General features: G+C 41.4%; 1 protein-coding gene across 1 annotated transcript; it reads left to right on the forward strand.

Moving 5' to 3' along the window:
* The first annotated feature begins 625 nt into the window (after window positions 1–625).
* LOC137274790 (protein mono-ADP-ribosyltransferase PARP15-like) lies at window positions 626–22,448 on the forward strand. Its single transcript, XM_067808124.1, has 14 exons — window positions 626–872; window positions 1,769–2,029; window positions 2,246–2,298; window positions 3,375–3,611; window positions 4,008–4,223; window positions 4,484–4,535; window positions 5,142–5,237; window positions 11,490–11,636; window positions 12,135–12,329; window positions 14,707–14,879; window positions 15,911–16,274; window positions 16,998–17,143; window positions 17,774–17,951; window positions 21,288–22,448. The coding sequence occupies exons 1-14, from the start codon at window positions 626–628 to the stop codon at window positions 21,578–21,580; spliced, it is 2,658 nt and encodes an 885-aa protein (XP_067664225.1). The 3' UTR covers window positions 21,581–22,448.
* The last annotated feature ends 675 nt before the right edge of the window (window positions 22,449–23,123 follow it).

A 23,123-nucleotide genomic window follows, 5' to 3' on the forward strand; every position in this document is an offset into this window, starting at 1 on the left:
CCATGATTTAAACAGTAGAAATGGCAACTCATTATTAAGTTACCCATAATCATATTATTATACTGATATACACATCGACTATCATTGAGATCACTAGATCACTGAGAAAGCTTCAAAGGAAAACAAGAACCAGCTGTGCCTGTCTGTGAGGGGTGTGTGGGGGTGTGTGGGGTGGGGTGTGTGGGGTGAGTGTTTGTGCTTTGGTTTGGTTTTTTGGGGTTTTTTTGGTATTTACTTTTTGTGGTCGACACACTATCGATCGAGCAGTTAATCTGAACGGACATCTCATTATGAACTAATTGATCTGTGTCATAAATTGTAACTGATTACATGGTGTATGTGTATGACAAATTTGGCATACTGACGTTTTTAGATGTAAATAATATTATATTGATGAAATCTGTTCATACAAAAGAATCTCTCTTTTTTGTACTTAAGATCAATCTATGTAAATGTGTCGCCTTGGTCTCGTCGATATGTGGCTGATATGAATTTTAACTCACTCACTCACCAAAATAGCAAGTAAAGGAGTACATTGCTGCTAACACATAACATGAATAATCATATTTCAGACAACGTTTCCCCCGTGTGTTGAATCATGATACAGCAACCTATCCATTCCAAGATGGCAGCCGGAAGTAGTAGAACCGTCCACGAGCATGACCCTGGAGATGAAACTGAGTTCCTACTGCTGTCTCGGCTGACCTCACCTGAAGACCACAAATTCCCCTCTCGTTGTGCAACTGGCCCTTTTGATTGTTCCAATGATTGTCACACGTGGCTCAACCAGCATGACACTCTTCCGAGGGTTCAAACCAACACTGCAGCAACATCAAGGCTGTATCCAGACTTACAGCTTCTCAGCAGAAACGGTTGGTGTTCATATCATCATGTGGTACTTTATATGAACGGTGTTTCAGTATATTATTGATATATATTGCTGGAAGAGTGTGACAGAATGAAACAGAATACCCCATATAGTACAAATAAATATGGATCATCCACAATAGCCACAAACAGTCTTGCCGTGGTGAAACTAGGACGATATATGCATCAGAGAGCCTCGGTAAATTATGTAACAGCGATAACGGATTGGTCTGTAAGAAAGTGCTTGTGCATAGAATTTGTCAGTAAAGACAGACTTCATCACTGGAGAAAGCGGGATATAGCAAGTCATCGCCAAATCTTCCACATGGTTAATCTTGTAACAATGTATCAGTGTACATTTGCGCAACTATGTAAACCAGTTATACTCCTTGGCGAAGGCTGAGTGGTCTGTACTGGTTACAGAAAGAATACTTCAAACTGAGGAAGCATATGTTGCTATTGTGACGATATCAAGACTTAATCCTGAAAGATATCTCACTATAAGATATCCTAAAATGTTCACACTCTGGTCTGCATGTTATGAAATGCCAGAATGTTTGTGTAATAATCAACGGAACTTAACGAAGATAATGGGGTTGACAAACCTTCACAAATGTTTAGGGCGTTGTTGGGATTTGAAGTACGATCCCGGGCTTTTGGCACTCAAATCTATACAGCACACTGTAGCCTTTTTAACGACCGTGCTATCCGCGGCCCTTCGATCATAAACTGGCCATAAAAGTCGAATACTACAAGATAAACTTTGTAAGACTTTAGTACATATAAAGGCTTTCTTTTGAACACCCTTTTCTAGCTAGCATCTTGATTTACGTTCCATTTGGTGGAACGTGAATCAGATACATGTATTCATTTTTGGGCAATATCAACCTTTACCCACCAGGAATTAAACCAGCTGAACTACGACAGGTGCCAACAGCACCCCCTTATCATATGGCAGAAGCATCCTCTCAGCAGTTGCCACCGTATATGCCGATGGATGTACTTGATGATAGGATGACGGAAGTACAGACCCATCTGGCCACCTACCCACTCACAGGACCTGGTCTGAGAGACATAGTGAAGTCATCTGAGGTTCATCAGTTTTTTCAAAAGATTCAGCTGGAACACCAATGTCACATCAGTATCGAAGAAGTTGTCAGAGGTTTGTGTCGGTTCACTTGGAGTGTCTCATACTGAGCCCCGTTTTATTCCTGTTTATTCAGGCTATCAGCACACCATTCTTGTGTAGATGATATAGTTGAACTACCGCTGAGTGAGACGTTAAACAACAAGCAATTCAAACTAACCTTACGGTGCATTGTTAAAGAGAAAATAACACAATATGCAGGAATGATATATCAAGAGATTTTCTTTCCAGGTAAACAAAAATTCAAGGTATACTTGCTGAGCGGAAACATCATAAATACAAAGGTATGAAACCAACAATGTGTGATGCATTGAAAATGACTATATATGCAGTTCTGGGTAACGACTGAACATTACTCTTCTTAAATTGAGCCCTTTTGGTGTATATGTCAAACTGCATATATCTCTTTTTACAAGGTAACAATGCTGACATTCAGATGACATTCAGCTAACATATCCTTTTAGTTTTAAAGAAATAAGTAAATGGACTCTCCAGTGAAAGGATGGTCTGGTTATTATCACTTGATTGTTTGGTTCGTACCCCTGTCGCAGTCGTATTGCAGGAGGAATACTGTGTGACGTTCGGCAACAGACATATGTCTTTCTGTGCGAATTGTGATGTTTATTCGAAATGTTTCCAGACGAACAGCTGTTAAAAAAACCACGAATTAATCATTCTTTGAATAAGCTCCAATATTTTTTGTTTTTTAAGATGTTTTCGTGGAGGGTCATATATATTATAACTCCACCCTGGCCAACACTTACCTAATTGGAAATTTCACGTCTCAAGTCAAATTTTGCTTGTTCCATAACTATCAACAAAATGTCTTGTGAATTGTTTCAGATAATTTCGCTTTTATTCAGTTCGATTATTATGTATAGGTGGCCAAACGGCCTATAGAACAATATATTCAAAATTCCACATGTTCCTAGCTGCATAAAATAAATAATAACCATCCTGAGAATTGTCGACAATTCAGTAACACCATATATGGATGACATTGAGCATTATAGCCATGTAACGTTTCTAAATATTCATCATCTATCTTTCGATCAGCTGATATTTCAAGCACAAAAGAATACTTTCTTTATAGTAGTTCCTTAGTTTATCACCTTTCCTGCCTGATTACCTTAATGCAAATGTGGCATATTCTATGAGCATACATGTCCAAGCCTCCAAATGAGTTTGCAATTTCAGCGAATTGTGCAGAGAGCTGCAGAACTCAAACGTAAAAATTCTTCGAAAACTAAAGTATGAACTTCCTGGATTCAAAGCACACAGGAAATTTGTCAAATGATATACGTATTAAGATGTGTTCCTGACTAAATGTATTCTCACCCTTGTCAACTATCATGCAAAGGCGGATGTCGTATTCACATCGGTGTCTCCCGATCTTGATCTGAACAAAGACGCCGTCTCCCGTGTCGTCTCGGCCATGGCGGGGCCTGACCTACAAACAAGCCTAGATGGGCGGTACCCCCGCGGGGCTCGAGTCGGTGATGTCGTAGAGGGCGTTCCGGGACATCTACATTATTCTCTGATCTTGCATGCCTGCCTCTCTCGCTTTGACGGAGATTACGCTGAAAACTGTATATCAGTGAGAACGTGTTTTATCATCTTATTTTCACAGTTTCCGTTTATTATTTATTGACAGACATAATGATTGAAACCTGTCTGTGGTTTCCCTTTCCATTTAATTCCAGTATATATATATATTCACTTCTCGTGTAATTACTCCTTAAGAATCAAAGTAAGCAAAACTTAGGTTTGGATAGGTTCCTTTGTTTTGAAAGAGGTGACACACTGGCAAAATGATGGAAAATGATGGATGTTACGACTTGGTATCTATCTATCTATCTATCTATCTATCTATCTATCTATCTATCTATCTATCTAACTAACTAACTAACTCCTAACTAACTAACTAACTCTGTGTATGTGTCAGTATGCAAAGTAGGGCAGGTAATTGAAAAATCACTCTTACTTTCAACAGATACTAAGGACAGTTCTCCTGAAAGGTCTCCAGATGACTTTACAGCGCGGCTTCAAGTCTATAGCACTTCCAGCCCTATGTACCGGTCAGCTGAGTTACCCCCCTTCCACGATGGCGGAGCTGTTGATGGAGGTGTACACGGAGATCGCCTCTGACACAAACTCAGATCTTGAGCTGTTTGTTGTTGTTGAACCGTCCAAACACCGCATCTTTCAGGTAAGTATATCAGCAGAATTGACAATCTAACACTCAGATTCAAAATACGGAAATGTTTGCTGAAGAAGAAATGGGTTACAAAGTTCCCTAGAAGTCCAAATTGCATATTTAACCAGAAGTCATGTAGTAGAAGTTATATATAGGTGTTCCTCAGTACCTTGCACATTACTCGAAGGTCATCGGCTCATACTGAGGGTACGTACTTCCTGTTATTGAGAAGGGCAAATACCCTAATCGTAGATTATGCACTCTACTTGCAGACAATTAAAGAAAAAATGCAAGACATGGATCACATTTTCATCGGACGTGAAGGTAAATGCATTTTTCTCACAGTTCTCAGAATGTATATCTGGATTCACTGCTTAAACTGAGAAGACGTAGATAAATTGTAGCGCATGCATGATTGTTCACAAGTTTTAAAATGATAGCGCATAGTTTGCAAATCAGCGTCTTTGACCCATCCCATTTGTTCTGGTTGACGCTCATACTGTCAGTAACTGGATTGTCTGGTCCAGACTCGATTATCAACAGTCTGCCGTCATTTATGCAGATTCGGATTTATTCGTGCAGCGTTAAAGAACAAACGGCCATGGGAATGAAGAAGTGAATTTGGCTTGTGCCCTAACATGCCATTAATAGCACGGTGGGGGACACCAGAAATGGGCTTCACATATTGTACCTATCTAGGAATTCGAGCCTGGACCTTTGGAGTGACGAAAGAACGTTTTAACTTTTATGCTTCCCCACTGCCCCGTATGTGCTTAAGGCAATATATGCGGAGTATTGGTTCATTGCTGACCATTGTCTCTTAAGAGACGCTTTCTATCAGGTTGTCGTCATCGAGAGGGAATATTGTTAAGTGTATCGTTAAACAACAAACCAATGTAGAATGAAGTGTCCTTCTCATTTCGTTCACAGCTGTCCTGATAGGAACTATTCAGCTGCAGGTTGTACTCGGTGAGGCGAAACTGGAAGATGTTGACGTGATTGTCTACATCACACAGCCACAACCAGGTGAGTCTGATGTCTGAAACTGGAAGGTGTTGACGTGATTGTCTACATCACACAGCCACGACCAGGTGAGTCCGATGTCTCACACTGGAAGATGTTGACGTGATTGTCTACATCACACAGCCACGACCAGGTGAGTCTGCTGTCTGAAAGTGGAAGATGTTGACGTGATTGTCTACATCACACAGCCACGACCAGGTGAGTCCGATGTCTCAACCTGGAAGACGTTAATGTGATTGTCTACATCACACAGCCACGACCAGGTGAGTCCGATGTCTCAACCTGGAAGACGTTAATGTGATTGTCTACATCACACAGCCACGACCAGGTGAGTCCGATGTCTCACACTGGAAGATGTTGACGTGATTGTCTACATCACACAGCCACGACCAGGTGAGTCTGATGTCTGAAACTGGAAGGTGTTGACGTGATTGTCTACATCACACAGCCACGACCAGGTGAGTCCGATGTCTCAACCTGGAAGACGTTAATGTGATTGTCTACATCACACAGCCACGACCAGGTGAGTCCGATGTCTCACACTGGAAGATGTTGACGTGATTGTCTACATCACACAGCCACGACCAGGTGAGTCTGCTGTCTGAAAGTGGAAGATGTTGACGTGATTGTCTACATCACACAGCCACGACCAGGTGAGTCCGATGTCTCAACCTGGAAGACGTTAATGTGATTGTCTACATCACACAGCCACGACCAGGTGAGTCCGATGTCTCAACCTGGAAGACGTTAATGTGATTGTCTACATCACACAGCCACGACCAGGTGAGTCCGATGTCTCACACTGGAAGATGTTGACGTGATTGTCTACATCACACAGCCACGACCAGGTGAGTCTGATGTCTGAAACTGGAAGGTGTTGACGTGATTGTCTACATCACACAGCCACGACCAGGTGAGTCCGATGTCTGAAACTGGAAGATGTTGACGTGATTGTCTACATCACACAGCCACGACCAGGTGAGTCCGATGTCTGAAACTGGAAGATGTTGACGTGATTGTCTACATCACACAGTCACGACCAGGTGAGTCTGCTGTCTGAAACTGGAAGATGTTGACGTGATTGTCTACATCAGACAACCACGACCAGGTGAGTCTGCTGTCTGAAACTGGAAGATGTTGACGTGATTGTCTACATCACACAGCCACGACCAGGTGAGTCTGATGTCTCAACCTGGAAGACGTTGACGTGATTGTCTACATCACACAGCCACGACCAGGTGAGTCCGATGTCTCAACCTGGAAGACGTTGACGTGATTGTCTACATCACACAGCCACGACCAGGTGAGTCCGATGTCTCAACCTGGAAGACGTTAATGTGATTGTCTACATCACACAGCCACGACCAGGTGAGTCCGATGTCTCACACTGGAAGATGTTGACGTGATTGTCTACATCACACAGCCACGACCAGGTGAGTCTGATGTCTGAAACTGGAAGATGTTGACGTGATTGTCTACATCACACAGCCACGACCAGGTGAGTCTGCTGTCTGAAACTGGAAGATGTTGACGTGATTGTCTACATCACACAGTCACGACCAGGTGAGTCTGATGTCTGAAACTGGAAGATGTTGACGTGATTGTCTACATCAGACAACCACGACCAGGTGAGTCTGCTGTCTGAAACTGGAAGATGTTGACGTGATTGTCTACATCACACAGCCACGACCAGGTGAGTCTGATGTCTCAACCTGGAAGACGTTGACGTGATTGTCTACATCACACAGCCACGACCAGGTGAGTCCGATGTCTCAACCTGGAAGACGTTAATGTGATTGTCTATATCACACAGCCACGACCAGGTGAGTCTGATGTCTGAAACTGGAAGATGTTGACGTGATTGTCTACATCAGACAACCACGACCAGGTGAGTCTGCTGTCTGAAACTGGAAGATGTTGACGTGATTGTCTACATCACACAGCCACGACCAGGTGAGTCCGATGTCTCACACTGGAAGACGTTAATGTGATTGTCTACATCACACAGCCACGACCAGGTGACTCCGATGTCTCACACTGGAAGACGTTGACGTGATTGTCTACATCACACAGCCACGACCAGGTGAGTCCGATGTCTCAAACTGGAAGACGTTGACGTGATTGTCTACATCACACAGCCACGACCAGGTGAGTCCGATGTCTCAAACTGGAAGACGTTAATGTGATTGTCTACATCACACAGCCACGACCAGGTGAGTCCGATGTCTCACACTGGAAGATGTTGACGTGATTGTCTACATCACACAGCCACGACCAGGTGAGTCCGATGTCTGAAACTGGAAGATGTTGGTCAACGTGATTGTCTACATCACACAGCCACGACCAGGTGTGTCCGATGTCTGAAACTGGAAGATGTTGACGTGATTGTCTACATCACACAGCCACGACCAGGTGACTCCGATGTCTCACACTGGAAGACGTTAATGTGATTGTCTACATCACACAGCCACGACCAGGTGAGTCCGATGTCTCAAACTGGAAGACGTTAATGTGATTGTCTACATCACACAGCCACGACCAGGTGAGTCCGATGTCTCAACCTGGAAGACGTTAATGTGATTGTCTACATCACACAGCCACGACCAGGTGAGTCCGATGTCTCACACTGGAAGATGTTGACGTGATTGTCTACATCACACAGCCACGACCAGGTGAGTCCGATGTCTGAAACTGGAAGATGTTGGTCAACGTGATTGTCTACATCACACAGCCACGACCAGGTGAGTCCGATGTCTGAAACTGGAAGATGTTGACGTGATTGTCTACATCACACAGCCACACACCAGAAATGGGCTTCACATATTGTACCTATCTAGGAATTAATCAGCCCATATATACAAATACACGCACAAGTGAACACATGGAATTTATATATGTCCGTATGATGTGTTCAACTGTAAGATACACCCAACCAATATTTCACAAAGAAAATATAGACTAAGTGCATATGTACTTTCACTACCACTTTTCAAGTTTTATCTCAGGTAAGATACAGAAGACAGTGATGATACAATTAATAACGTGATACCTGCAGCACGTGTTGCCATGTATATCGGTTGCCAGTTACCCGGTCTCGTGACCTCTTTCTGTTGTCATTCTAACGTTTGTCTCTGATGCACTCCGCGATGGAGGTAAAGATCTTGTTTTATTGATATTGGATACAGTTCATAACCCAAAAGAAAAAGTTAAGTCGATGGCTTGAGTCCTTGTTAAGTCAATTACATAGAGTCAGTGCAAAATAATTTAGTATCCAGTTTAAAGTGTCCTCCCACAGCCTGCTTCAGGTGGAATTGTTGCCCAATCTAGTCGAGAAGTCGAGAAGTTACTGAACATTCGTTAAGGGTAATGTAGCAAGCGAAAGTACAATTTATCAACAGATAAAAAAAAGACATAAATATGCAACACGGGAATATCAAGCAGTACATTCAGAATACATGGGATTATCTGGCGTCGTGCTTCCGTTTTTATGCTGAATTATCTTGCCCGCAAGCTCGTACTCCACACAATCTGGGCAGTTGTAAGAACTAACTTACAATGGTCTTGTCAAAAGTAGGTCCTTATACTGTCAGTTGTGACATCTTTCAGGATCACTGTCTTGGTTGACCAGTGTCATCGTATCCCTATTTCGTAGATCGATGCCCATGCAGTTGATCACTGGACATTCTAGTCCAGTCTGGATTATTAACAGACCGCCGTCATATAGCTGGAATATTGCTGAGTGCGGCGTTAAACTAAACTCACTCACTGAGGATGATTTCAGACGTTGCTCTGATGTTGACATTCCTTTAGTTGAACAACAGATAGGTGAACGTTAATGCATCATTTTGATCTTTCGGTCTTCACTTCTGCCTTACCCACAGTCCCCATCAAGCCATTGCCCTCTAGTTCGTGTACCAGAACTACTACTACCGATTTCAACCCGGAAACACCCCGCAGCTTGTTTATAGTGCTTGTAAATAAATCTACATTTTCATTAGTATTGATCATTTCCTTTATTAAATATTTCTTGCTTAAGATTAAGGAACATACCTATATGTGACAACTATAACCGCAGTATCACCAGCATGCCGGCCTTTCTGGTTGTCTGATGACAGTTTATCAACGTCTTTACATTAAAACGAGAAATCTGTAAAATACGTTGCGTTGTTACCTCAGACTGACGAAGCCATGTCAACAAACCAGACAATCAGACAAACCAGAAACCCAGCTTTCTCGCTCACTAAATGACTCACTCATCCACTCGAGTGACTCCATTACATACAGACAAGCGTCACACAGCTGGACTATTTCTGTGAGAGGCGTTAAACAAGTGACGTATTTTTTAATAAAGTCTTCCCAATATCAGAATAACTTAACTGTATCTATTCAGTAATCAGACCTTCGAACGCCTACTTTTTCATTGTTGGAATGAGCACGCAACGTCTCAGCCGAGTTAGGGTTTCTGTGAACAACGTGCCTGAGTAAAAAATATAGACATTGTATTAAAGGTATCACGTTACTACGTTAATGTAGGAATAAAAACTAGACTTTGTGCTTTGCGTTATTTTAAACAGAACTATATAAGTGAAGTTAAATAGAACCAAAGTCCCGGTTAGATATTTTCAGGAAACATTTCACCGTCCAGTTTCCAACCTCAAACCTCACTTGGACACTTCCTGTATCGGTGATCATCAAGCGGACGTCCTTCACAACAATTATATCATGCAGCCATCAGTTTGTTCCTGATCGTCATAGTATGCAGTTGACAATGTAGACGTCACACTGATAACACACTTTGTGATATACAATTTTGTATTGTGTTCCGTGATAACAGGTGACCTCCTTGACTAATTACTTAGTGTCTACAGTGCATGTACTGAAGTGATCGTGATGGTTTGGTCCCTCTATCACTTGGTCGTCACGTTTGTTCACAAGCTGCCAGTATCATGTCAAATATCGCCCTCACTGACTTCAGTTTTCAAATTGTGTTAATTGCAGACTCTGTCTGTAAAGGTTGGGTAGGTTTCCTCACCATTTAGTCAATGCCTGATTTTCGATGATCTGTTACTACTATTTTCATACTTGCTGTGCCATTTACACCAAACTGAATCTGTTTCTAGGGAAAATCAAGACTTGCCATCATTTAAAGAGCTGCTGCGTTATTTTCATCTGTTATAATGACCTATGGTAGGACAGGGATGCAAGGATAATTTACAATCAAGAAACAGAATGAACATTATATTTTCCATAATCATAAAATAACCTCAACTAAATGCAGAATTCATTGTACGATTCCGTCTATATCATTAGCATGGATATGTGTTCGACAATCGCTATCGAATGTTGAAGGCAACGTGACTAAAACTCTCTACTGTTTCACTGCAGTTGATTGCAGGTTCCCTAGTAGGAGTTCCCTGTCGTGTTTCACTGACTAAATAGTGACTGAGTATGGTTTTACGCCGATTTTAACAATGTTCCAGCAACATCCAGGCGGGGGACACCTGAAATCAGATTGTAATCAGATTGTAAATATGTCTGAAGAACATTGGTTCCCTTGTGCTCTAAACCGCCAGTTCGCAGTGCACAATTTCATCTCTCGGGCATGCCAATAAATAATTATCCTGACTCCGATATCCACATTATCCTGCTATATACAGTGTTATATCTAATATGTCACAAGATACGCGTCTTAACATCATAGCTTTAACATCAGGTGAATAACATCATTATGACACATCATATTGTCTATATCGATATGTCTGGCCTATCATGTATATTGCATAATGTCCAAACATATCTTATTGTATGTTGCATTACATCTGATCTATCATGTTCTATAAACCATAATGCATCACAGCCAGCATATGTTATACATAATTGCAAATACAACTGACATATTATGTTGTTGATATCGCCTCCTGTAACATGTCATGTTGTATATTGCAAAAGCATCTGATATATTGCGTTGCTTTATACAGCACTACACCCAACATACCATGTGCACTTAGTATCACATCTGACATATCATGTTGTATATAGCACAACATCCGACACACCAAGTAGTATATACAGTCACGTCCAAGCAACCATGTTATACATCGTGTATTATCTGACAGATATTACTTATAGGTCTTATGAAACATATGTTATATATAGTACCACATCTGATATATCATGTTGTATAGAGCATATAAGTTGATACCTCGTACATTTTATCGGAAATACTGACTCTGCCTTGCATTACATCTGTAAAAGGTACCGACAGAAAAATACAGTTTGAACGTATTCCTGGAGGCAAGTCTACACAGATCTATCTTGATGATCCTGAGAGTATCTGGTCCTGTCTCGTAGAGGCAAAGAAAAGGAAGGCACAGACAGTTGTGATATCGTATACCAGACCAGGTAGGGGAGAGCATTGCGATGGCGATCAGTTAGGGACCGTTCGTATTTGACGGCTGGGGTAGGGTGACTTGTACATTCACATTGTACGTTTGTACGTGCTTCTCCATAACATCACCATTGCCCCTACATTGGTTTAGCATCAAAGGTATTCATAAACACAAGCTCGTATCAAATCGAGCACATACTTCACACAATTGTACAATTATTTGCGTTTCGTTTCTGGGGTGTTGTTGTAGTTGTTGTAGTTGCTGCTGTTCAGACCGTGGTTGGTGGGTTCTAGCGGTAGAGCACGACTGGCTAACGCCGTGGGCAACTGTTGTCACCAATGATCATCAGTGGACCAGTCGTTGTTCCACAACTAGTTTACCATTCACTCTCAGATCAGTTTGTGTCGGCAGATAATCGGGACTCGTTAGTCTCTGGCATTGACGTCTTATGATCTTGCGTGGCAAATGTATTTACACCCTCCTGATGTATTCCCATGTAATACCGTTGCAGCTGACAGACGTGCCGTAGACTTGTGGGCCAAGTCCCTGTATCATGGTATAGTGAAGTACGCAGACGAAAGGGGAAGGGCAGGTCCTCCACTTAATGACATCAGACTGGCTGTAGAGGACATAGAGGACTTTGTCCAGGTCCTGCTTCATCTGAAGACAATGGAGCAGATGGGCGAGACAGATGAACTCATCTCATGTGAGTCGACATATGGAAAAAACTAAATCATCATCATCGTCATCGTCGTCACCATCATCATCATCATCATCATCATCATCATCATTTTATATCACTATTCATCCTCTTTTACTGGAAACACACCATTTCTTATTTGTGAACGTGACTAACGCCCGTTTTGGTCAATCGTCTAGCTCGCCTCATATCCCTGTCCAGGAATACATCCATGTAATGTGTCAGAGTTCGAATCCACAATTCTACTCATATTGGGGTTTGTCAGCACCATATCCGTACTCGTCAGTTTCAATATATAACTGAGGGAGTCTAGTTTTGTGCCACTTTTAGTAATGTTCCATTAAGATCAAGGAGAGGGATACCAGAAATGTGCTTCACACATTGCACCCACGTGAGGAATCGAACCCGGACGCGCGAAAGCTCTAACCACTAGGCTACCCAACATCCCTTCGATAAATAAGACATGCATTACTTCAGGTTTACCTACCACGTCAGACTGATACACGGGGATGTGACAAAGATTCAAATATAAACTCCTCTAAATACCTGACTCACTTTCAACTAGTTATTACCTATATTGACAAGCATAATATCTTCATTCGGGTACACCGATGTTAGAGTATTTTTGCAGTGTGATAATCACAACAATAGACAGTCTGACGCCATCGCGGTATTGCACTTTCTCATTCAATTAGCGGCCACCCCAGTTGTTCATAGTTGACACTGATGCAATGCAGATTGGACAAGGATGTTGATATTCACGTACGGGGAAGTTTATTATCTAAAGCATGTAAAGGCCGAGCGGGTTAGTGCTTGGCAGACAGGGAAGTCTGAATGATCTCGAGGGTGTGAACAAAGTTCAAATTCTATATGAACAAAGGCTATCAAGACAGTCATCGAAGAATATTTAGACCGACAGTTTTGAAACTATATATCAGCAAATATGACAGGTAAGCATGATCACCCATTGACACAAATAAGATATGATAGCATGCATCAACCACGTCCACGGACCTGAGAACTTCATCCTTGTCATGTGTCTAACAACAGGCATAGATTGCTCAATATCAATTCTAACCTCAATCCCCACTGGTTCATATTGAAAGGCTGGTATAATGCAAACCCATATCTGCACTAGGTATTGTTAAAACGCATCACGCTAAACAAGCAGCATATCAGATTTTCCATCCTAAATTGGGTTACCAAAAGCGAATACCAATGCCCTTCTGAAATGGCACCTGGAGCGTATGTTGTCCGTTACGAGCAAGACCATTACACAGTGGACCAGATGATGGTCAACAGCGGAACACATTTTCCTAACGAGCTATATGGAAACGCAACACCGATCTACATGGAGCCACAAGTACGGAATAAAAGGGACCTTTTCTTTCTGGAATCTCCTTAGTTAGACAGGCGTGGGATACCGGGGACCTTTTCTTTCTGGCATCTCCTTAATTAGACAGGCGTGGGATACCGGGGACCTTTTCTTTCTGGAATCTCCTTAGTTAGACAGGCGTGGGATACCGGGGACCTTTTCTTTCTGGAATCTCCTTAGTTAGACAGGCGTGGGATACCGGGGACCTTTTCTTTCTGGAATCTCCTTAGTTAGACAGGCGTGGGATACCGGCGACCTTTTCTTTCTGAAATCTCCTTAGTTAGACAGGCGTGGGATACCGGGGACCTTTTCTTTCTGGAATCTCCTTAGTTAGACAGGCGTGGGATACCGGCGACCTTTTCTTTCTGAAATCTCCTTAGTTAGACAGGCGTGGGATACCGGGGACCTTTTCTTTCTGGCATCTCCTTAGTTAGACAGGCGTGGGATACCGCGGACCTTTTCTTTCTGAAATCTCCTTAGGGAGACAAGCCTGGGATACTGGGGACCTTTTCTGTCTGAAATCTCCTTATGGAGACAGGCATGGGATACTTTGGACCTTTTTTTCTTTTGAATCTCGTTAGGGAAACACTCATGGGATACTGGGGACCTGTTCTTTCTGAAATCTCCTCAGGGAGACAAGCCTGGGATACTGGGGACCTGTTCTTTCTGAAATCTCCCTATTCAGACAAGCCTGGGATACTTTGGGCCTTTTCTTCTGAAATCTCCACAGGGAGACCGGCATTGGATACTGGGGACCTCTTTTTTCTGGAATCTCCTCATAGTGACGGGCATGGGATAGTGGGGTCTCTTTTTCTGAAATATCCTCAGGGAGACTGGCATTCGTTACTGGGGACATATTCTTTGTGGGATATTCTCAGGGAGACAAGCATGGGACACTGGACAATATTCCTCCTCGTATAATTCTCTGGTGGTGGAAGTTTGCTTCAGATGAGGCAACACAATAAACACCAACAGCCTAGAGCTTCACTCTGTTGTGTGTTATTCCAGTGAGGAACCGACTACAGACACCAGAGGACGAGACCCAAGAGTTCACTGTGTCTGTTACGTCACCTGATCAGGACGATGTTGATCGATGCATCGAACATCTACAGTCCACGTGGAATTTCCTGATCACAAGAAGAACGCTCAAGCTATGTCCGAGTGATATCACTTACGATCAGGTGAGATCCATAGCATACGAATTCGCTTTTCCAAACTGAATTCTTAAACGTATGAATATAAGCAAGTTATATCATAAGTGTATATCGTCTACCAAATATGTAGTGGCGTCCTTGTTAATGCTGGACGATAAACCCGGTGTAAACTCCATTCACTCAGTCAGTCTCCAAATGATAATTATGAGACACGACTTATTAATATTCCCGATCTGATTCTATAGAAAATGCCATTCCTCGTGTTCTATTGTGTTCTATAAGTTTTATTGAAACACAATCGACTTTTCACAAACATCGGGCGTTGTTGCTGATATGGAGTGGTTCACTTTTCACAGCTATTGCACCCTTTTTGACAAATGGAATCGGTCCAGGCTAGTTCTTAACACGTGTTTCCCAGGCAACAATTTCACATTCTCACAACGTTATGCTGTCGGTGTTACAACGTTATTCTCCCATTTAGTTGTCACGTTGTGGCCTGACGTTGTGATACGTCATTTTAGGGTTTTGTTAATTGATGCTAGCTTTTTTTATATTGTCTTAACGTTTAGCTGACTCAATAGTTGAATAGTTTTTCCAGTAGAGAACACTACATAAGAAACAAAGCAAAAATTCACTTCAATGTTTATCCGTCAAATTGTTTGTTGTGTATTTTCTAACGCTGTAGCTGAATAGTGAAGAAATATCTCTAAAACGGTTTACAGAAATCTTTATCGTGACGTCAAGTTATAAGAAACGCTGTTATGACGTTGTGAGGATCCCAACGGTTCATCAACGTAAATTTGCTAACGTTGTGACAACGTTGTGTCTTGACGTTTCCAATCTACCACCTTCCCACAACTTTGCAAAAACGTTGTTTAGATGTACATGGGAACCTTTTTCACGTCCATTAGAAATCTTCGCTAAGAGCAGATTCTTTTGTACAATTGTGACGATATCATGAGCATATTAATTTGTTGTAGCAATATTACAGCTGTGCGATGTTGTCAACAAATCGAGTCCAGACAATTCAGTGATTACGAAACGACCTGTGATTTCAGAAACAAGACCTCAAAGAACTGGCGGCCATGCATAACGTGTGTCTTAGCACCAGCAAAAGACACTTGACCATCACTGGAACAGAGAACTGCGTGCTGAAAGCTGAAGCGGCTGTATTCGACCGATTGACCAACTTCAAGTCTGGCAGAACCGGATGTACGTGGTTCTGGCATAAGTCCTCCAGGCTGGTTCCTTGTGGCGAGTCCTGCAGCAGAATGTTAGAAGCAGCTTCGCGAGCATCACTCTCTTTAGCCGTGGTCAAGGACGACTCGGGCAAGTGCTTCACAGCAAATCTGGCAGCAGTCCCTCCAGTAATTTACCTGTTTGGCCAACCAGAAAGCAAAGCAGAGCTCGTCCGTTCAAGAGGCAAGTAAACAGAATACTCACAGCAATGTGTAACAAGAGAATAGGTAGCACAAACATCCTTATACAAGAATATTCTTCTTTTAATCACCTTAATTCCAAAGGTTCTGCAACTTCTTATCCGCACCAGAGCTTTTGATTGATAAGGATATGTGGAATAGCGGCATCTTACCTGTGATCTAGTTAATAGTCCTTCGCTGCTTGTGATGGCAATCGCTGGGTTGTGTGGTCCAAACTGTAATGTCTACAGACTATCATGCAGACTGAGAGGCTGTAACAGGGAGATGCTGTAACATGGAAATACTGTAACAGGGAGACGCTGCAACATGGAGACGTTGTAACAAGGAGACGCTGTAACATGGAGACGTTGTAACAGGGAGGCGCTGTAACAGAGAGACGCTGTAACCAACTTACCTTACTTTGGTTGCATCTCAACACACTTTGTTCTACCGAAAGTCATCGAGTAAAGGCAAGAGATTGGAAGACCTGAAGTAACGTGATCTGAGTATATAAAATGGAATTGTCTTTGGTTTGATGACTGTCTTTAAAACTACTGTGGGTAGCATAGTGGTTAAAGAGTTCGGTTATCATGCCAAAGACCCGGGTTCGTGCCTGACGGGTACAATGTGTGAAGTCCTATTCGGATGTCCCTCGCGGTGATACTGCTGGAATATTGTTAAAAGCAACGTTAAACCATACTCACTCACTTTAAAACTATATTCGCAGATAGCCGAGGGAGCAAACTGCCTGCATTCTGGAGCCACCCACATCGTGAAGATGGTTGCTGTGTGAGGCTTGTGAAAGGATTTGAATATGACAATGTTGTGGACAACTTTAAACGTACCCTCGGACATAACTGTAAAGTGAAAAAGGTAATGTGGTGTATTAAGAAATATCGTAATAAATTATTAGTCATTTGCATCGCAAGCGATTTATTTATTTATTTATTTATTTATTTATTTATTTATTTATTTATTTATTTATTTATTTATTTATTTATTTATTTATTTATTTATTTATTTATTTATTTTCTTTTGATATTCGTTGAATCCCTCTGTATGTTGACAATGCATTCATCATCGGTCATGGCGTTTCTGTATGATTATCAGGGAAATATTTCTCACTCTATTAAACAAAAAACAAAAATCACCAAAGAGAGTTGATTATAGGTGGCTTGTTGAATTGTTCACTTGACTTGCTATTGATGATAAACAATATCGACGCTTATGCGTTACTGAATTTGCTCTAAGGTTTATACATAAAAAAAACAGAACATTGTGTAGTTACCATTAAAGAAACAAATCCGGACTTACACGCGATTGTTCCTAAAAAGGCTGGACAAACTATCTCCATATAAACCTTTGCAACCTACCAAAAATGGCTTGCTACGAGATTGGAAGATTTAGATACAGGCTTAGCATTGATTATGTTAAGTGATTAGTTTTTATTTAAAATAATTACATCTCTCCTCCAGGTTTCTAAGTTGTGCTTGTGGTATTCAGATAGACAGGATCCAGAACAAGACTCTGTTCAGGCAGTACACGACCAAGGCAGAACAACTTCAGAAACGAAATGGCGCACTCTTCACGAACGAAAGAACGTTGTGGCATGGCACCAGTGATCATAATACAGCTCAAATCAACCTAAGAGGCTTCAGTAGAAGTTCCAGCGTAAACACAGGTACAGGCGTGTTTCCTGGGTATTACTGGGTATTCCTTGGTAGTCGTTTCTGCTCGCTTCCGCATCATTAGTTAGTTAATGCACGTTTAACGATGTCATTTTCATCCTGCTACGGTTAATAAATTGTTGTGACAAAAGGTATAAGAATCCCCTTCAAACCAGCAAAACATAACACACACAAGTCTAAACTATTCAATACTACGTTGAGCAACAATGAGCAAGTTACAATGAATCACAATACAATGCAACTGTGTCACAAGTCTAAGGTTATGGATCACAAATATCAAATATTAACTCACCAGAATCTTGGTTTTACAGTGAGTTCAGATATACTAACTGAAGGTAGGTTACAAAGTCAGTGGTCAGGCACAAAGCGTCAATCTTCTGGGTCAGATGACTGGACAGACAGATGTAGGCAGATGCACACAACGCCAGTATAATCGCGAGTGTGTGATCGTCAACATAACAACCAACCTTTATATGAGCTGACAGAGTGTTGGGAACATTTCCAGCTATATGTGGCTGTAGCAGTATTCAGTCAGAACGTTGACAAACAGGAGTACACAATAGATTGCCAAGGATTGGTAACTGGAGCGCTGTCAAAACGGCCTGTCGCTAAAAAGACTATTACATACATGATACCAAATGTGACCCATAATAACTATCACCTAATCAATGATTATACAAATTACGAAAAACCCACCTAACAATCCTTACTGTACATGTGTCCAGCTGGCAAATCTACATATTACATCTATCACCATTACATTTCTACTATAATGGTCGTTTCCGCTTTCCTGGTCAGTGACTGTACTGTAAATATATCATCAAATGAGTTCTAATAGTGCTATACATCAGGATATCGTTTAGTATTCTTGATCATCTTTTCTTTAACACTTCAGCATCTCGTGAAGGTACGGAGTAACATCGGTCTTCAGTAACCCTTGTTTGTCAACTAACGGGATTGGGTGGTTAGGCTCGCAGACTTGGTTGACACATGTTATCGTATCCCAGTTGCGCAGCTCGATGCTCATGTTTTTGATTACGTGTTTGTCTGCTCCAGACTCGATAAGTCCGTTTTAGTCCGCTGCCATGGAATATTGCTGAGTGCGGCGTAAAACTAAGCACTCACGCACTCGCTTATCAAGGCACGGATTGCCTAAGAAAGGCGTGGCACAATCAGTCAATCAGTTTATGGCCTGAAGGCCAGTGGCCCATATACAACATATATATATATATGTATAGTATGTACAACATATACAATATATGACACATGTTACAGTGAATCTCCTCTCAATATGAGCGCATGATGAATAAATAGAGCTGTCTCATGTTGTAATAGGAATGCTTTACTTGAAAGTATTGAATTAAGCTTTGTAGCATTCTTGTGTGATCGTAGCCATGGCGGGAAATACATCTGCCTTAAATTATTACATACAGGACAGTTAAATAAAAAGTGAAATTCATTCTCAACAGTGTTACAGAATGGACAGAGCCTTTGTGATTTTATAACGGATGAACATCTTCCTTCATTGATACATAACTCATTTAGACCTAGTCTCAGGCGTATAAAAGTATTACGAACGTTTGTATTACGTAGGTTGTATAGATACGGCTCAGGTTCAAGTAGAGATGTAAACTCACGATAACAGTCATATCTTGAACTTTCATATAGTGATGAATGCCAGTCCTGCTTAAAGATATCGACAGCCCTGGTACGAAAATGTTTGATAAATGCATTAACATCGCCCAGGGTTTGGGATAACCAGACGAATCCAAAGCCGCATCTAAACAAAAGACTGCGATTATGGGTTGTCCAAGTGTTTTTACCAATATTATCAAGATGAACAATCATATTGTAGGGTTTTTTGGGCAGACGATGTTCGGGCATATTTATTATTTTACCCCAGTACTTTAAAAAGCGAGAGTAAGAAATTATGTACAAAGGGTATCTCCCACATTCACCGTACACCATACTATTAGGGGTACACATACCAACATTTAAAAACCTTTTACATGCAAGAAGGTGAACCTTTTCGATGACATAAAATTCCTTGGAGCCCCAGATTTCAGATCCATAGAGGAGAAAAGGCTTCACTTGGGAATCAAACAACCTGAAAAATATACTGGGACCAACAACCCCCAACTTCGGTATAACAGAGAGCAATTGTAGTAAAGCCTTTTCCCCTCTACTTGCCAAATTAATGATAGATTTATTCAGGTTTAGTGTATGTGTAAATAATATCCCTAGATATTTATATTCGTTGACAACGGACATACGTTCACCTTTAAAGTACCATTTCTCTACAGCTGCCGTTGGGCCACCCTTACGAAAAACAACAATTTTGGTCTTTTCAAGATTAAGGTCAAGTCGCCAGTTATCTGAATAATGTGAATGTCTATTAATTGGCCTCTGAAGGCCAACAACAGTGCTTGACATTAGGATCACATCGTCAGCAAAAAGAAAAATAAAGAGTTCAGCAAGATCAGGAGATAATTAATTGGATGCCATGCCTGCCAGAGAGTATAATGTCAAAATATAGTTCGTTAATAAAGAATGCAAAATGTATGGGGCGTCGTACACCAAGAGGGCAATCAAAACAGTCGCTGAAAACATTATCGCATCGAACGCAAGACTTTACATTTGAATACATTGATCTGATAATATCAAACATTTTGCCTTTAAGACCCCTGTTTCTAAGGCATTTCCACAGTTTATTTCTATCTACAGAATCAAAAGCCTTTCTAAAATCAACAAAAGCTACATACAGTTTTCTTTTACTAAAAGTTAAACATCGCTCGACTACTGAGTATAGAGTAAAAATATGATCAAAGGTTGAATATTCTTTTCTAAACCCAGCTTGTGAATCTGGAATCGGGTCTCTCATATTTGACCACTGGGTCAGCCTACTATTGATAAAAGATACAAACGTTTGGCCAACGACACTTGTCAGAGAGATGCCCCGATGATTGTTAGAGTTATTTGTGTTTCCATTTTTAAATATTGGAACAATTATTGATTTAGCCCATTCAGACGGGAAACATCTGGAGTCAAATACCAAGTTAAAGCTTTTAACAAGGAGCGTCATTATCTCAGGCAAGGCAGTTTTGATCATCTCTGGAATAACACTAAATGCCCCAGCAGACTTTCCAGCTTTAAGACGAGATACAGCGTTAACTATTTCTAATTGTGTAATAGGAGACTCAAGTAGAGACTTATCAACATCACTAAACTCGTCACATCCATTATCTGTATCTATTGTATCATCATGTGCATCATAGGTTCACTCTCCAGTGTCCTCAGGATCGGAGTATGATTGAGTTTGTCTGTTACAGCTACCCAGTACGGGGAAGGTTGTTACTTTGCTGTCAAGTCCAGCTACACCGTCAACCCCCTGTACTCTCCTCCAGACAGGGGTGGGTGGAAGAGGGTGTACCAGTGCCGCGTCCTCACCGGGAAGTTCACATTGGGGAGGCCCCGGATGAAGGACACGCCCTTCAGAGACTCTGAGAAAACGGTCAAGTACGACTCCGTCGTTGATGATGTTAAGAAACCGAGTTTATTCGTTGTGTTCAACGATACACAGGCATACCCTGAGTATCTCATTACCTTCAGACTAGTAAAGTGATGTCATTACTTTCAGACTAGTAAAGTGATGTCATTACCTTCAGACTAGCAGAGTGATGGCATTCAATTGATATTCATGACCGCCTAATATGGAGTTCTTCGGAGCTAAAGGTGATATTCTGTAGAGCTTAAAGTTATGTCCTTCAATGCCAAAGAAGATGTTCTGGAGAGCCTAAAGTGACATTCGTCATGGTCTAATATGGTGCTCAGAGCTAAACGTCATGTTCTGTGGAGCCTGAAGTCATGTTCTTCTATGGCAAAGATTATGTTCTAGAGAGCTTAAAGTGATGTTCTTTAGAGCTAAAATGATTTTCGTCACGGCGTAATATGGTGTTCTTCAGAGCTAAAAGTAAAGTTCTGTAGAGCCTAAAATTATTATCTTCGTAGCCAGTTGTTGTACTGAGGCGCCTACTTTGATGTTGCATAGTGCCTGAGGTAACATTCCTCGTAACCTAAAGTGATGCTCTTGGGTTATGCTATGGAATGGTCTGGCTCGGGTATCATCAAGTTCCCGATATTCAATAATGTCCAGTCACATGTACTGGAACCACACCAGTATACTCGTCTTCGTCTGTTTATAGGAACCACTGCAGGTACCACGATATTTCCGTTGTCCAGTTAGATTATAACAGTTGACTGTGTATTTTGGGAGAGTTCATTCAAGTGTGAGTCGAAGACCTGATATGCTAAAGGTTGTCAGATTCCGCCAACATTCAACTCTCAGCGCAATCAAAACTGTGATACATGTTCACGTAAACGTGCCCCCATGATGCTGAATATTTTTATGAGTTAAAAAAAACATGATTACATTGTAGATTTCCTTTCATCCGTTCTTTGACTTAATGAGCTAATAAAACATTGGACACATACCAACCATATTTTCGTAGTTGTGGGCAATATGACAGTGTGGACAAACAGGATTGGTCTGGAACCGTTCATCTGTCGAGAAGTCTGTTGTCCGGTACCACGGGCCTTATGGAACCACGAACCTTGGCAACACAAGGGATGAAGGAATGCTTCTGTAATATACACGGCCCAACTATGTAGACGCCTGTAGACGCCTGTAGACGCCGTCGAAAAACGTTTTATCATCTACGTATAGGATACTTTACGTCAACGAAGGATTCTTTACTTCTACGTATAGGATATTTACTTCTATGTAAACATGATACGTACGTTTACGTTTACTATTTAATAACTTAAGACCGGTTGTTTGGCTTAATTATTAAAGATTTGTTTGTCTCGCAATGTGTTTACTCAGGTACCAAGAGAACGACATTTACAGTAAGTGTACATTTAAATGTGTTAACGTTTGAAATTGAAATTATCTCAGTGCTTACATCGTGTTAATGCTGAAAGTTAAAATATACGGAGGGAAAGAAATAAGGGATCACATGAAAGCACAAGTGTCTCTTTGTATTTATCAATATTTCCTATGAAACATGTGTGGCATTGTGAAACCTTGAATCCGAGCACAACGTCTTGTTCTACAACTTACGACTAGCTGAAACGGAACCGCTCGCCTCGTAGTTTCAGTTATTGAT

Source organism: Haliotis asinina, chromosome 2 (genome assembly GCF_037392515.1).
Source record: "Haliotis asinina isolate JCU_RB_2024 chromosome 2, JCU_Hal_asi_v2, whole genome shotgun sequence".
Taxonomy (NCBI): domain Eukaryota; kingdom Metazoa; phylum Mollusca; class Gastropoda; order Lepetellida; family Haliotidae; genus Haliotis; species Haliotis asinina.

Bases quoted from the DNA above. Each gene is read 5' to 3' on its own strand.
- LOC137274790 (XM_067808124.1), top strand. From the start codon at position 626: ATGGCAGCCGGAAGTAGTAGAACCGTCCACGAGCATGACCCTGGAGAT. The intron at 16,275-16,997 runs GCAAGTAAACAG...CTATATTCGCAG, and splicing joins AGAGCTCGTCCGTTCAAGAG to ATAGCCGAGGGAGCAAACTG. The intron at 17,952-21,287 runs GTACAGGCGTGT...TGTCTGTTACAG, and splicing joins AAGTTCCAGCGTAAACACAG to CTACCCAGTACGGGGAAGGT.